The sequence below is a fragment of the Corvus moneduloides genome, chromosome 23, assembly GCF_009650955.1.
Source record: "Corvus moneduloides isolate bCorMon1 chromosome 23, bCorMon1.pri, whole genome shotgun sequence".
In the NCBI taxonomy this organism is placed as follows: domain Eukaryota; kingdom Metazoa; phylum Chordata; class Aves; order Passeriformes; family Corvidae; genus Corvus; species Corvus moneduloides.
The window spans coordinates 4027681-4041498 of NC_045498.1; the positions used below are offsets into that span (position 1 = coordinate 4027681).

General features: G+C 60.3%; 2 protein-coding genes across 4 annotated transcripts; one reads left to right on the forward strand and one right to left on the reverse strand.

The window, feature by feature from the left end:
* Window positions 1-1751: 1751 nt before the first annotated feature.
* LOC116455126 (probable beta-D-xylosidase 2) lies at window positions 1752-5969 on the reverse strand. 2 transcript variants are annotated; one of them, XM_032132595.1, is made up of 14 exons: window positions 5421-5969; window positions 5192-5352; window positions 5045-5087; window positions 4625-4795; window positions 4453-4544; window positions 4204-4361; window positions 4016-4119; window positions 3699-3923; window positions 3505-3590; window positions 3180-3316; window positions 2931-3020; window positions 2609-2817; window positions 2269-2475; window positions 1752-2151 (listed from the first exon to the last, which is right to left on the reverse strand). In XM_032132595.1, the coding sequence occupies exons 1-14, from the start codon at window positions 5952-5954 to the stop codon at window positions 1864-1866; spliced, it is 2505 nt and encodes an 834-aa protein (XP_031988486.1). In that variant the 5' UTR covers window positions 5955-5969; the 3' UTR covers window positions 1752-1863. The 2 variants fall into 2 exon arrangements, with proteins under 2 accessions (XP_031988486.1, XP_031988485.1); XM_032132594.1 differs by having other exon boundaries at window positions 4928-5087.
* A 2047-nt stretch (window positions 5970-8016) lies between these two features.
* TRAPPC3 (trafficking protein particle complex 3) lies at window positions 8017-13592 on the forward strand. Of its 2 annotated transcripts, XM_032132474.1 has the most exons (6): window positions 8036-8137; window positions 9658-9705; window positions 10663-10760; window positions 10982-11081; window positions 11338-11520; window positions 11987-13592. In XM_032132474.1, exons 1-6 carry the CDS (start codon window positions 8096-8098, stop codon window positions 12104-12106), a joined length of 591 nt encoding a protein of 196 aa, XP_031988365.1. In that variant the 5' UTR covers window positions 8036-8095; the 3' UTR covers window positions 12107-13592. The 2 variants fall into 2 exon arrangements, with proteins under 2 accessions (XP_031988366.1, XP_031988365.1); XM_032132475.1 differs by lacking the exon at window positions 9658-9705 and having other exon boundaries at window positions 8017-8137.
* The last annotated feature ends 226 nt before the right edge of the window (window positions 13593-13818 follow it).

Below are 13818 nucleotides of genomic sequence, written 5' to 3' on the forward strand. Positions count from 1 at the left end.
GGCTGGCACTGGGTCCAGCCATGTCCATGGTCCTTCTCCCCACTGTGGGGTCAGTCTGGAGCAGGGGGCATGGTGAGGAAGGGGCAACCATGGGTGTACAGGGCCTGTGGCTGTGCTCCAATAGTGCAACATGAGAGGGCTCGTGAGCACCACACCAGCTCAAGTCGATGGGCTTATACAAGCAGGGATTGATCAATTGCTCTGCTGCAGGCAGAGCCCTGCTGTGTTGGGGTTCCTGGGTCCAGCCCCCCCATTCCCGTGGTGCTGGGAACAGCTGCCCTCCCTGAGCTGATGGAAAATCCGATGAGCTCATGATGAGCACGGCACCCAGCCCTAGCTGCTGCATGCCCCAGCACTCCCTGTGCTCCTCAGCCCTGCAGCGTGGGATGCAACACTGCCGTGGCTTCCTCAGGCCAGCCTGGGCAGGGGGCTGCACCCCGAGGCCCAACACCTGGCCCTGACACTGATTGTAGGGACCCGAAGGGATCAGCACCTCAAAGTCAAAGGACAACTACAGCCACAGCTCAGCCCTGCCAGCATGAGCTGATGCTGTGGGACTCTGGGAGCAAACAGGGATAAGGAGGGCAAACAAACCCTGCCTGCACCTCTGAGCAAAGTTCCATGTGGGACACCCCATCCCACCCGTTCCACCTGCTCCCCATCCCTCTGCTCCCACCTCTCCTCAGCCCCAGGACTTTGCACTGGCCCCAGGCTGCTCCCACCCTGCTGCTCTGTGACATGGTGCCCACAAGGGCTGATCTGAATCCTGGTCCCCAAAACACTCCAGCTGATTCCCACTAGCCATGGGGCAGTGACCCAACAGGATCCTGGGGATGAGTGTCAGTGCCTATGTCCTGTCCTGGGGCAGATGGATGCAATAGGAACCCATCACCAGCAGCATTTCAGGGCTACAACCAGACCCCCAGCATTTTGCCATGGGGCTACGCCACTGTCCATGGCAAATCCCGGCTGCTGCAGGACAATCCCCTCTGGGTATCAGTGACAAATGGGCCAGCAATGGGCTGAGCCACAGCAGGCTGTGCCCTGCCCTGCCACAGCTCGTGCCTGCTCTGTAATTATCCCAAGCCGCATCTGTAATTAGTGTCCTGATGTCATGGGGTCAGGCCTGGGCAGCCCCAGGCGCTCCCTGCCACCCCCACCTTGGCCTCCGGCCTCGGGGCTGGAGGAGATCACAGTCTTCCAACACCATCCGGAGGAGTTCCTGCCTGGCTCCGGCTCCCCGCCAGCATTGCTGCCAGAATCACATCCCAGCGCTGTTCTACAGCCCCCGAGCTGCTGCAGGGTTGGACCTGTCCCTCAGACCAGCGCAGGGCTCGGTCGCTCCAACAGCTGCATCTCTGCCCCCTTCCCTGCAGCATCCTGCCCGTTCCCTGGATACTGCCTGGGAAGTAGATCCTACCTCGGAAGAAGGGTCAGGCCCTGCCCTCCCGAGCCTCCCAGGGCTGCCAATCACCCGCTCCCTCGGCCCAGGGAATGCGCTGGAGCAGCCCGGCAGCTATAAATAGAGCGGGAGGCGCAGGCACGTGTGGCCGCAGCACACGCGGGTCCGGGCGGCCGCTGCCCCGTGGCCGGTGTGGGGCACGGACAGGGTGTGGGGCTGCAGCAGCACCTCGGGGTGCGACAGCGACAGGAGAAGGGTGAAAGCACTGGGCAGGGCAAGAGCAGTGCGGTCCTGCTCCGGGGAGATCCCAGAGCCGTGCCGGGAGGATGGAGGGGAGGCACCACAGCTGCCACGGAGCACCAGCACTTTATTGCAGGGCAGAGAACCACCACGCTGCCCGCGGCACACAGGGTACCTCGCGTCCCTTCTCTCTGCCAGCACCTCGTGGCCACCGGCCGCCGCTAACACCCACGGAGGGGCCGGGCCGTGCCGGTGACACTGAACCGCGCGCTCAGCACCTCCGACGGCGCCCGCGTTTTCTGGCCCGGCTGCTGCCCACCAGCAAAGAGGGTGAAGGTGCCGGGCTCCAGGCGCCAGTCCTGCGCCCAGACCGCGCGCTGCTCGGCCAGCACCTGGAAGGACAGCTTGGTCTCCCGGCCGGCCAGCACGGCCACACGGCGGAAAGCCACCAGCTGCCAGCGGGGCACCGGCACGGATGACTGCTCCCAGCGCAGGTACAGCTGCACCACCTGCACGGAGGGACGGCAGTCAGCACAATGGGACCTCACAGCAGCCCCCTTGCAGGGAGAAGCTTGGGCACGTCTGTACCCCGCACAGCCGGCTCAGTGCAGAGCAGCTGTGCCCACCTCCTCGCTGTCCCGCAGCCCCGTGTTCACCAGCACCACAGACACAGAGAGGTTGGCACAGACGGGCAGCACTGGGGGGCTCAGCACCAGGTCCCGATAGCGGAAGGTGGTGTAGGACAGCCCATACCCAAAAGGGTAGAGCGGAGCCTCCTGCCCATAGTACCGGTATGTCCGTCCCTCCATAGTGTAGTTCTCCATTGGCGGCACCTGTGGGACAAGGGGCCAGTGGAACAGGGCAGGGCTGGGCAGGCACAAGCAAGCACCAGCCCTGCATCCCACAGCTGCTCCAGCCACCGAGGCAGGGAAAGGCTATGAGTGCCACCAGCAGCCCTGCCCTTACCTGGTGCATGCCTGCAGGCCAAGTGGCCGGCAGCCGGCCAGCCGGGCTGGCCCCTGCCTCGCCCAGCAGGACCCTGGCTATGGCCAAGCCAGTGGCCTGGGCAGGGAAGAAGCAGGCCAGGATGGCTCCCACGCTGTCATGTGCCTGTGCCCAGCTCACATCCAGGGGCCCCGCATTGAACAGCAGCAGAATGACGGGGCGCCCAGCGGCTGCAGGGAGGTGGCCGTCACCGAGAGCCCTGTACTGGCACTGCTGGGATGGCCCTGGGGTGTCCCATGGATGGGAAACACCTGGGCAGGTTGAGGTCCCACAGAGGCCCTACCCGCCTGAACAGCATCCTGCAGTAGCTCCAGCTGGTGCCCCGGCAGAGACAGGTCACTCCGGTCTTTTGCCTCTGTCTCCACATCTACCCCTAGGTGGGGACAGCCAAGGACAGCCTCTTACACCCCTCTGGGCAGACAGGGCAGAGGGGCACTGACCGCCTCAGAGGGGCTCATGGGCATCCCCCCTCTCCCAGAGCACTCCCCTGCCCCTGGCAGTGCCCACTCAGTGCCCTCCCGCTCCCACCTACCTGTCCCCAGGCAGATCAGCACCACGTCAGCCGCCCCCACCACCCTCACCAGCTCTGCCCGTGAGTACTGCTGGCACCGTGGCTCGCTGCAGCCCGCCGTGAAGCTGACATTGGCCCCCAGCATCTCCAGCCCCCTCCTGTACCAGGGAAGAGCAGAGGACACAGGGGCAGCTGTGCCCCAGGGTAGGGGCACAATGGGGACACGCCCCTTGCCCTGGCCACCAGCCAAGGGCCAAGCAGCTCCAGCAGCAGCCCTGGACAGTGCCCAGAAGAGAGGGACAGTGACCAGGAGAGGGGGACATGAGGTGGCACCACGCTATCTCACCGGGGAGTGTAGATGTACTGAGGCTCTGGCACTGGTGCATAGTCCCCAAACAGTACCCGGGGATTGTCAGCAAAGGGACCCACAACCTGCAGAGGGCAGAGGGGTGAGGGTGGGCACCAGCAGCCCTGTGACACCTGTGTGCCATGGGTGTGGAGCCAGCACGTCCCCCTGCCCACCCCCTTGCAGGGGCTCACCGCAAGGCGCTGGCCAGACAGGTCCTGGGCCCGCAGGGGCAGCGTTCCCCGCACATTCTTCAGCAGCACAAAGCTCTTGACAGCAGCTTCCAGCGAGAGGTTGCGGTGCTCAGGGCTCTGCACCACACTCAGGTCCAGGGAGCTGTAGGGGTTCATGGCTGGGGGGTCAAACTCGCCCAGCCGCATCCGTGTGTAGAAGAGGGGCCGGACCCGGTCACGCAGCATCTGTGGGGACCCCAACCCAATGCCCCAGTTGTGCTCGGTAGGAACAGCCCAGGCTGTCTGCCCACGCCCCTGGTCCCACTCCCCTCACTCACCTGGAGTGTGATGTTGCCCATGGCCAGAGCCTGAGGGATGCACATGAAGACGTTGTTCCTCATGCCATAGGAGAGCTCCAGGTTGCAGCCAGCATTCACTGAGGCTGCCGTGCCAGGGAGAAGAGAGAACTCCCATCACGGCTGCGCAATGCCTGGGGACTGACCCCATGCCCAGCCCGCGAGCTCACCAACTGCTGTCTCCAGGAAGGTGCGCGTGTAGTGGTGCCCCAGCATGATGAGCTCCACAGCCCCCTCGTCGCTCACCACGTACCCATCAAACCCCCACTCGCCACGCAGGATGTCCGTCAGCAGCTTCTTGTTGGCACAGGCAGGAACGCCGTTGATCCTGTTGGAGAGGGGATGGGGCAGCCGGGAGAGCGGGGCACTGGCCATGCCAAGGGCAGCCCAGCCCACGTGGCCCCTGCCACGCTCCACACCTGTTGTAGCTGCACATGAAGCTGTAGGAGCCAGCACGCACACACGCCTGGAACTGGGGCAGGAAGGTCATGCGCCAGTCCCGCTCCAGCACCTGCAAGCGCCACGGCAGAGCAGGGTCAGCACCTGGAGAGTCCTCTGCCCTCCTAACACCCCTGGCCCTGCTGGGCTCACCTTGGCGTCGAAGCTGAGCCTGGAGACGGGGATGTTCTCAGGGCCTCCGTGCACACTGAAGTGTTTGCAGCCAGCGCTGGCCTTGACATAACGGGGGTGCTGCCCCTGCAGCCCCTGCACGAAGCTGCGGGCCAGCTCCCCACTCAGGAACGGGTCCTCCCCATAGGTCTCCTGTCCGAGGCACAGGCAGGTCACCGCTGGGAGCCCCGTCCCCACACCCCCACAGCCTGGCAAGCCATGGCCACGTCCAGCTGGTCAGCCACGGTCCAATCCCAGCCAGGGGACACCCTCCCAGGCTGGCACCTGGTTCCTCCCCCACAGTGGGTGCCTCATGATGTTCAGGACAGGGCTGAAGCAGCTGAGCCCGGTGTGGTCACTGTAGCGGCCAGCGGCAGCAAAGCTGTTGTGCTTGGCTCTCACCTCGGTGGCCGTGGCGTTAGCCACACGGTAGATGAGCTCGGGGCTGTGGGGACAGTACAGGGGTGTCAGGGCGGCGTAGGCAAGGGGGGACCTGTCTCACAAGGCCACATGCCACACCCCAGGGTGCCCGGTGCCCGCTGCCGGTACCTGAAGGCGGCGGCGAGCCCCAACGCTTGCGGGAAGGCCGTGGCCCATCCGGGTGCCTCGGCGTCGCCCCGCAGGCACTCCGTGTTCCAGTTGTAGGGCGAGATGCCCAAGCGCGGGATGGGGGGCGCGGGGCCGTTCCCCATCGCTCCGCCCCTCGCCACCTGCGGGGCAGCGGCGTTGAGCGGGGAATCCCGCGGGGGTCCGGGGGGGGGTCCCGCCGCCCCCTCACCTGCAGCACCAGCTCGGCGGGGCTCAGCCGGCCCAGCAGGTCGTCGAGGCGGCGGTGCCAGGGCAGCGAGGGGTCCCAGAAAGGGAAGGGAGGCGGCTGAGCCCGGACCGCCCCCGCGCCCAGCGCCGCGCTCAGCACCAGGACCCGCAGCCCCAGCGCTGCTCCCGGGCGAGCCCCGCGCCGCACGGCACGGCTCGGCCCCCGCGATCCGCACGGCATGGCCCGGCCCGGTTCCCGGGATCTGCACAGCACGGCTCGGCCCGGCCCCCGCGCCCCGAGGCCCCGGCGATGGGCGCGGAGGGGCGGAGCGCGCTGCAGCCGGTCCTGCGCCCACCGGACGGGGCGGAGCGCGGCGGGATGGGACGGGACGGGTCGGGCGCACGGGGCTCTGCCAGGTCCCCGCCGCCCCCCGGGCCGATTTGCGAGATGCGCCCGGTGCATCGGGGTCTGTATGTGTATCCCCGAGCTCCGCGCAGCCGGGCCCCGCCGCGGGGACAGGTCGCGGCGTTCGGTTCCACCCGTCTTCCGGAGCATCTCCCGTCTGCGGGCGGGAACCGGCAGAGCCGCCCGGCGCCGTCAGACCGGTTCTCGGTGCCCTCGGCTGCAGCGGGGCCGGCTCGGCCCCTGCCCGGGGCCGGGGAGCAGTAACGGCTCCACCTGGGAAGGATCTCCATGTGCTCACCGGGCGTTTTGGCCAGACACGGAATGAGATGCCAGCGCGGGCCTATGTGCCCCTCATGCCCTCCAGCTCAGCATGGGGGGACACTGCCAGGGACCTCTGCAGTGACCGGGGACATGGTGCCTTCTTAGTTGAATGTTAGGAAAACGTTCTTACCCCAGAGGTTGCTGGGCACTGCCCAGGCTCCCCAGGGAATGGGCGCGGCCCGGAGGCTGCCAGAGCTCCAGGAGCGTTTGGACGACGCTCTCAGGCACATGGTGGGATTGTTGGGGTGTCCTGGGCAGGGCCAGGAGCTGAACTCCATAGTCCTTGTGGGTCCCTTCCAACTCAGGGTGTTCTAGGATTCAATGATCTCCAGTGGCCACCAGCACAGTGGAGCCATTGTGGCAGAGAGCACAAGGTGGCATTTGGGATTGGGAGCAGGAGGGGACCTGGCACTGCCGGGCTGGAGACAGGGAGCACAGACATCTCATCAGCTCACTGGCACAATGGAGGTGACGCTGGCAGCTCCCCAGCCCGGGACAACCACACCACACTCCAGTGCCAGGCCCGGTACCTCACAGCCGGCAGTGTCCCAGGGATGCAGCCATGTAAGGCAATGCCAGCGGGTCACTGCAGCCGGTCCCCACGCTCCTGCTCGGCGGTGACAGCGAGCCAGCTCCCAGCTGCTGAATTCCTGAGCAGCCCACAGGAGTGGGGGGAGACCCCCTGTGCCCAGAGCATGTCCTGCCCCCGGCACACCACCCAGCTGGGTCAGGGCTCAGCACTCGCTCAGTGACAGGTCTGGGACAGAGACATAATGGAATAAATAAATAACAGGAGATTAAATAAATAAGTAACAACAGCAGGCACAGTCTGTCTGGGAGCAGAACCTGGTGCTCTAGGGGCAATGCTGGCTTGAGGAGGGTTAGGGGAAGCTGGGTTGTTCCAGGGAATATTCCCTGCAGTTCCTGGAGCCCCAGGCCGGGCTGGTTTCTGTGACACCCTGTCCTTTGCTCTGTTCTTGGGGGCCATTTGCAGTTCTCACAGGCTGGAAACCTGCTCCTGTTCTGAGCCGCAGCCTGAGGCTTGGAGCCTGCCCAATCCTGCCAGCACAGGCCTCACTTCATCCACCCAGGGACACCAGTCGCCCTTTCCCCAGGAATCAGCCTCTGCTGAGCCCCTGGAGCTGGGCAAGGGAGGCACAGAAACAGGCTCCGCAGGGCCTGGCCCTGGCAGAGCTCAAGGAGCGTTTGGACAATGCTCCCAGACATATGGTGGGATTGTTGGGGTGTCCCATGCAGGGCCAGGAGTTGGACTCGATGATCCTTGTGGGTCCATTCCAGCTCGGGATATTCCATGATTCTATTCCGATTCCAAGGTGGCAGTGTGGGACCAAGGTGGGAGCAGGAGCCCAGCCCAGGTGCACCGGGAAAAGTCCCTTTCCCATGGCGAGACCCTTGCTCTGCCGACGGCCCGTGAGGAGTTATTGACCCAGCAACGTCAGCCGGGGCTGGGGGGCCGCGGGGAGGCCTGCAGGAAGCCGGCAGCACCAGGCCGCCAGCGCCGGGACCGACCGCAGGGAGCAGCACCAGGGCCACCATCCCGTCACCGGCCGAGCAGGGGCCGCACGCTCCCGGCGGACACCTCGGGACGTGAGGCCGGGGGAGCGGGAGCGGCGGTCCCGGGAGCGGCCGGGCCCAACGGGGCCTCGACAGCGGCGGCACCACGCTGGCGGCGGGCAGTAGCGCCCCCTGGCGGCGACCGCGGCCGTCACCTGACCTCCCCTACGTGCCGGGATTGGTCGGTGTCCTCCAGTCACGTGACGCGGGGCAGATGAACCCAGCGTGCGCGCGGTGCACTCTGGGACTTGTAGTCCAGCGGTGCGGGCGGGGCGCGGAGGGCGGCGCGGCGGGGACTGCGTGTCCCGTGGTGCCCTGCGGTGTCCCGGGGGTCCCTTGGTGCCCCGCGGCGGACGGAGCGGCTGGGCCGGGCCGGGCCGGGCCGGGCGGACACGATGTCGCGGCAGGGCGGGCGCGGCACCGAGAGCAAGAAAATGGTAACGGAGGGGCCGGCGCGGCGAGCGCAGGGCGCGGGGCACCCGGGGGACCGGCCCGGGGCGGGGGTGATCGGGCCCGGCCCGGAGCGCTCGGTGCGGTGGGGCCGGGCAGCCATCAGCGGCACCGGGCGCTCTCGTTTGTGGGAAGTTCACACCCAAAATGCTTCCCTGGCGTGTCTCGCTTCCCCTCTCCAACTCATTCCGCGTTATCAGCCCAGCTGAGTCAGGAACTGAGAGATGAAGCCCAAAGCTCCGGAGCTGAGCTCGGATTCTGGGTCAAACCAGGTCGAATTCATTAATTTTTAATGCAAAAGGAGTAATAAAAAATAAAACCTGGGGTTTTTTCTCCCTCTTTGGCCGTGAGGAGGTGCTGGGTCAGGCTTAGCTGCCCCCTCCTGCCTCTCCACACCCAGGGAATTCTTTTCTAAGGATTCAGCTCCTTAAATGCAACGATTGCTTAAAAAATGGTGTTAATTCACTGGAGTTCCGACACTTCCGTAGCCATAGAACAGATGCATCGTGTGGAGACTGTACACTGCTCTGCAGTGTCAAATAATAAAAATACTGGAGAAGTTTTGGGCACTTTAATTGCATCAGATGGGCTGAAAATGAAAAAAATTTGTCCAAATCTGAATGTAGGAGTTTGCCTTATTGTAACAGCTTAAATTGCCTTTAATAACAACGTCTCAGCAATAACTGAGATCACCTCTGGGTGTGTTGGGGCTGATGGTGGCAGGTGACACTTCCATGGCCTCACACCATGACAGCACCTCAGGCTGGGGACAGCTGGATTCCCTCCATCCATCCCCATCCCCTCTTCACCTCTGTCTTTACTAGAAGACTGAAACTCTTAAAACCAACACAACCTCTTCTGCGTGTCTGTTAAATTCTCTGCCAAGTCTCTGACTCCAGCTGAGCCAAAGGAACTTCCACCTTGTCCTTCCAGTGATGCGAATTGCCCAACCTTTAGTTTTCTGAGAGGAGAGCAAGTTTTTAAATAAAACCCCTGAATAATGTGTTCAGTTCTTTAGATCCAAAGTGGGGCAACAGCTCCAAGCAGCCTGACTGGTTGTTTTCATACCTGAAGCCTTTTGGTTGCTGTTGTCCTTGTGAATGGCAATCCCAGAATCACAGAGTGGTACGGATTGAAAGGGGCCTTAAAGCTCATCCCATCCCACCCCTGCCATGGGCAGGGACACCTCACACTGTCCCAGGCTGCTCCCAGCCCCACTGTCCAGCCTGGCCTTGGGCACTGCCAGGGATCCAGGGGCAGCCACAGCTGCTCTGGGCACCCTGTGTCAGGGCCTGCCCACTCTCACAGGGAAGAATTTTTTCCTAATCCAGGAACAAGACAAGGTGGAATTCCCTGTGTCCTCTACAAACCCAATTTCTGTTTGTTTGGGGGTGTTTCCTCTGTGTGTTTGTTGTGGCTTTGTGTGAACTTGTGGTGATCTGTGTTGTCACTTAACTCTGATCTTGTCTCTTTTCCCTCTCTGCCTGCTGCTGCTTTCATTCTCTAGTATTGGTATTTGCCATTCATTTCACCTTCTGCCTCTCTGCAGCTCATGGTAGGTGACAGATCCCAGGTCAGCCCCTGTGATCCCTCTGCATGCCAAAACTGACAGCAGAAAGCAGTGCTGGGGGTTTGTTTGTTCCCCAAAATACTTCCTTTTGCAGAGTTTTGTTCTGCAGCCTGTAATGACCTCATTAATCACTGGTCTGACTTAAGGCTCCCCAAAAATGCTCTTTGACATCATTTAAGGGTGAGGATCGAAGGTGGTGGCTGGGAGAGGAGAACTTTTCCCTTTTTTCACAAATTTTCTGCAAATCTGACAATCGTACAAAGAAAACATGAGTGACTTTGGTTGTGGCCAGTCCCAGTGGATGTGCACAGAACCTGTGTGCTGAGCTGGCCTGGGTTTGGCCTCCCTGAGCCTATTCTGGGTCTGAGGAGCTGATTTCAATCTGTGAAGCAAATTCTGTGCCTGGACAACTTTCTAGGGACCAGACAAGTCCTTTTTCTTGGTACAGAATTTCATAAATCCCTGACTGGAGGAGCATTTTGGGCCTGTTGGAAGGACCAGAGCTGGAACCTAACAGGCACTGCCCGTTTGTAGCATGTTCACAAAACAGAGGGAAGAGTTTGAGTAAGATCTCAGCTCTAGGCCAGTAGTTGAGGTAAATTCAGGGCCCTGGCATGGCACCTCCAGCTATCCAGGAGGTGTTGGTCTCTTTCCCAAAATCCCAGAATGGTTTGGGTTGGAAGGGATCTTAAAACTCATCCAGTTCCACCCTTGCTAAGGGCAGGGACAACCTTCCAGTAGACCAGGTTCCTCCAAGCCCTGTTCCAAGGAGAATGAAGTTGTTGCCAGAATTGGAGCTGGGATCTCTCCTTATTAAGCACCAGATTCCTTTGAGACAGCAGGTCCCTGTTCCCCTCTGCGTGCCGAGGGTGGCGGCGCTGGACACGGAGGCAGCGGAGCTGGGGCGCGTTCTGTTGTGTGAATCTCTTTCCCTGTGCGCAGAACTCGGAGCTGTTCACGCTCACCTACGGTGCCCTGGTCACCCAGCTCTGCAAGGACTACGAGAACGACGACGACGTCAACAAGCAGCTGGACAAAATGTGAGTGGATGCACAAATGGGAGGGGATGTGCTGTGCTGGAGCCGTGTGGGATCACGGCAGGGATCACAGCCACATCCATACGTGCTGCTCCGGGAGCCAAGTCCTGGCAGGCTGAAGTTATTTAACGTTGACGTTTCTCAGATTAGGCTTTGCTTCTCTGCTGTCTTATTTTATAAATATTTGTTGTCTTTCTAAAGCTGCTGCTCTGGTCCCTTCACAGGGGTTACAACATCGGTGTCCGGCTCATCGAGGACTTCCTGGCCCGTTCCAATGTTGGGAGATGCCACGATTTCCGTGAAACTGCGGATGTTATTGCAAAGGTAAGTGTCCAAGCACAGCTTTGTCAGGTTTTTTCGGGGTTTTGCATGTGAGGATGGAATATTTGCTATTCACAGGACTGTTCTGAGAGTCTGATGGAGATTTTGGGGAGTTAAAAAAAAGCTTTAGCCGAAGTACTGCTTGCTGGTGGGAACTGGAAGAAAGGAGAGGTGTTTGCAAACTCCTTGAGTAATTTTACAAAGACCAAAGATGTGCTGCTGCCTCACCTGTTCTTGTTCTTCCTGTTTGACACAACAGATTGCATTTAAGATGTACCTGGGCATCACTCCGAGCATCACCAACTGGAGTCCTGGGGGCGACGAGTTCTCCCTGATTTTGGAAAACAACCCCTTGGTGGACTTTGTGGAGCTCCCTGACAACCACTCAACCCTCATCTACTCCAACCTGCTCTGTGGGGTGCTGCGAGGTGCCCTGGAAATGGTGAGCCACCTCTCTCTTCCCTTGGGATGGGTGTATGGATAGCCAGGTGTCAGCAGATACTTCAATTCTGGTCCATGTTCGTGACTTCTGGGTTTGCTTTGGACTTGAGATGCATTCCCAGGAGAAGGGCTGGGCTGCAGGAGCACTTGGCTGCAGTCATGTGTGGCAGCTGAGGCCCAGAGGTGGTGCCTGAACCTCTTCAGTTCATGACCCAAGTTCAAGCACTTGTATCTCCCTGAGTTTGTATGAAGCTTCAAAATCCTCACTCTGCAGCTGCTGTGAGCCCAAGCTGGGAATTGGCCAGGACAAGAGAACAGCTGTGTCTCGAATTTAGGACTATGTAGAATCCTGTATGTCATATCATGCCCTCAGAGCCCTTAAGCTGGTGCTCCAGGATCGTCCAGTCCCTGGAGAAGCTGCTGTGAGGAGGGAGTTAGCAGCTCCTCTCTCCTCTTCCCTCACTTAGGTGCAGATGGCTGTCGACGTGAAGTTTGTCCAGGATACCCTGAAGGGCGACAGCGTCACAGAAATACGGATGAAGTTCATCAGGAGGATTGAAGACAACCTTCCAGCTGGGGAGGAGTGAACCACGGCCCCATCTCCCTGGGGACTGGAGGGACCAGCTGGGTTTGGCCATTAGTTTTCCTCACAGATCCATAGGGATCTCCTGCCCCTGCACACTCAGACTGACTCACTGACTGTTTCAAGTGTTATTTTCTTCTACTCTCACTTCCATCCTCTGTAGAAGACGATTGTCTGGTCGGTGTTTATTTCCCAGGTTCATTCTGAAGCTTTTTCATCAGGTGATGTCCTTTACTTTCCCTCCGGGGGCTTCCTACGCTCAGTTTCCAATTGTGACCTGAGTTGTGTGAGAACAGCTGCTCACACTCCAGGAGAGCTCCCGTCTCTTCACATCTGGATCGGTGTCGGATGGCCAGAATTGGAGACCAAGCTACAAGAGCCCACTAATTCCCTGCTAAACCCTGTCCTTCCTTAAATGAGGTGTTTAAAATCTGTTTGGAGATAAGTGTGTAGTGTTTCTGTAGAGCAAACTGGCTTCCTGCACTTGATTCTGAAGTCACTGGCAAATGCAGGCTTGATCCAAAGGGGTGACTGGGGAGAGCTGTTGGAGTGCTGGCACCAGGGTGGGGGCCGCTCTGCTCAGGGGGCCATGGCACCACAGAAATCTGAGAGTCCCATGCCTTTCCAGTGTCCCTCCCCCAGAAGCCTCACCACTCCCCTCTTGGGAGTCAAACTCCAGTGGAGCAGTAGGAACTATTTTACATGGAGAAAGAGTGGATAGAATGGCATCAGTGCTCCACAGTGGGCACTGCCCAGGGCTGCATGGGGAGTCACGGGAGTGAGAACCAAACTCAGGCTGAGGCCTGGGAAGTGTTAAAGGCATTCCAGGCACTGTTCTGCTGTTGGGGGGTGTAAAGGCTGCGTGGTGTGACCAGTGCGGTGCCGGGGTTCATTCTCACTGGTGTTCAGGCTGCAGCAGAATTTCCCAGTTACTTGACCTGTGGCACTTGCTGCTCTGAAAAATAAATACATAAGCAATAGATAACAAAAAGCAAGAGATTGGAACATCAGCTTCCTCTGCCACCCAGAGCCAGAGAACGCAGTCAGGCATTGGGTTCCCAAATCACTTTACATAGCATGAAGGCACAGCCCCATGAGGTCTTTGGGAGCTCCAGAATCTGTGTCGGTTGATGCCCGAGTGTGAGGTGAGAGGGAGCAACCCGCTACTTGTGCTGCTCTTTTTTGGCTTTTTTGGAGGCATGTTGGGTCATTTGGCACTGGATGGTTCACACTGTCCCTTTATTGGCCCCAGAGAGTCCCTTTGGATGCCCTGTGTGACATGTGCCCTATGAAGGGACAGTGGGTGGCTGCAAGAGCAGTCGGAGGCCTGGCGGTGGCCTGGCAGTGGCAGTGGGTGTTGAGGGCAGAGGTGCCACATGGTCACGTTGCAGAGCTCAAAACCATCCCTTATTTCTCATTGTTGACCATTCCAAGTCACTTTAAAGCTGCATTTTAGAAGCAATTGCATTAAAAGAGTCGCGGTGTCAATTCTTTGGTCTCCTCGTGCCTGTGTTCTGTTGGCAGGTGCTGCTGGAGAGCAGCAGCAGGGGCTCACCCGCTGCCTGAGGCTGGCAAGGTGATAGTCGTAACAGGGTGCCCAGGGCTGGCAGGGTGACGGCAGCACTGCACCAAGAATTCCTGGCTGCCAGCACGCCTGGAAGCTGCTGCCTGGACAAACCTGCCCAGTATTCCACACACGGAGGGACTGCGGTGGCA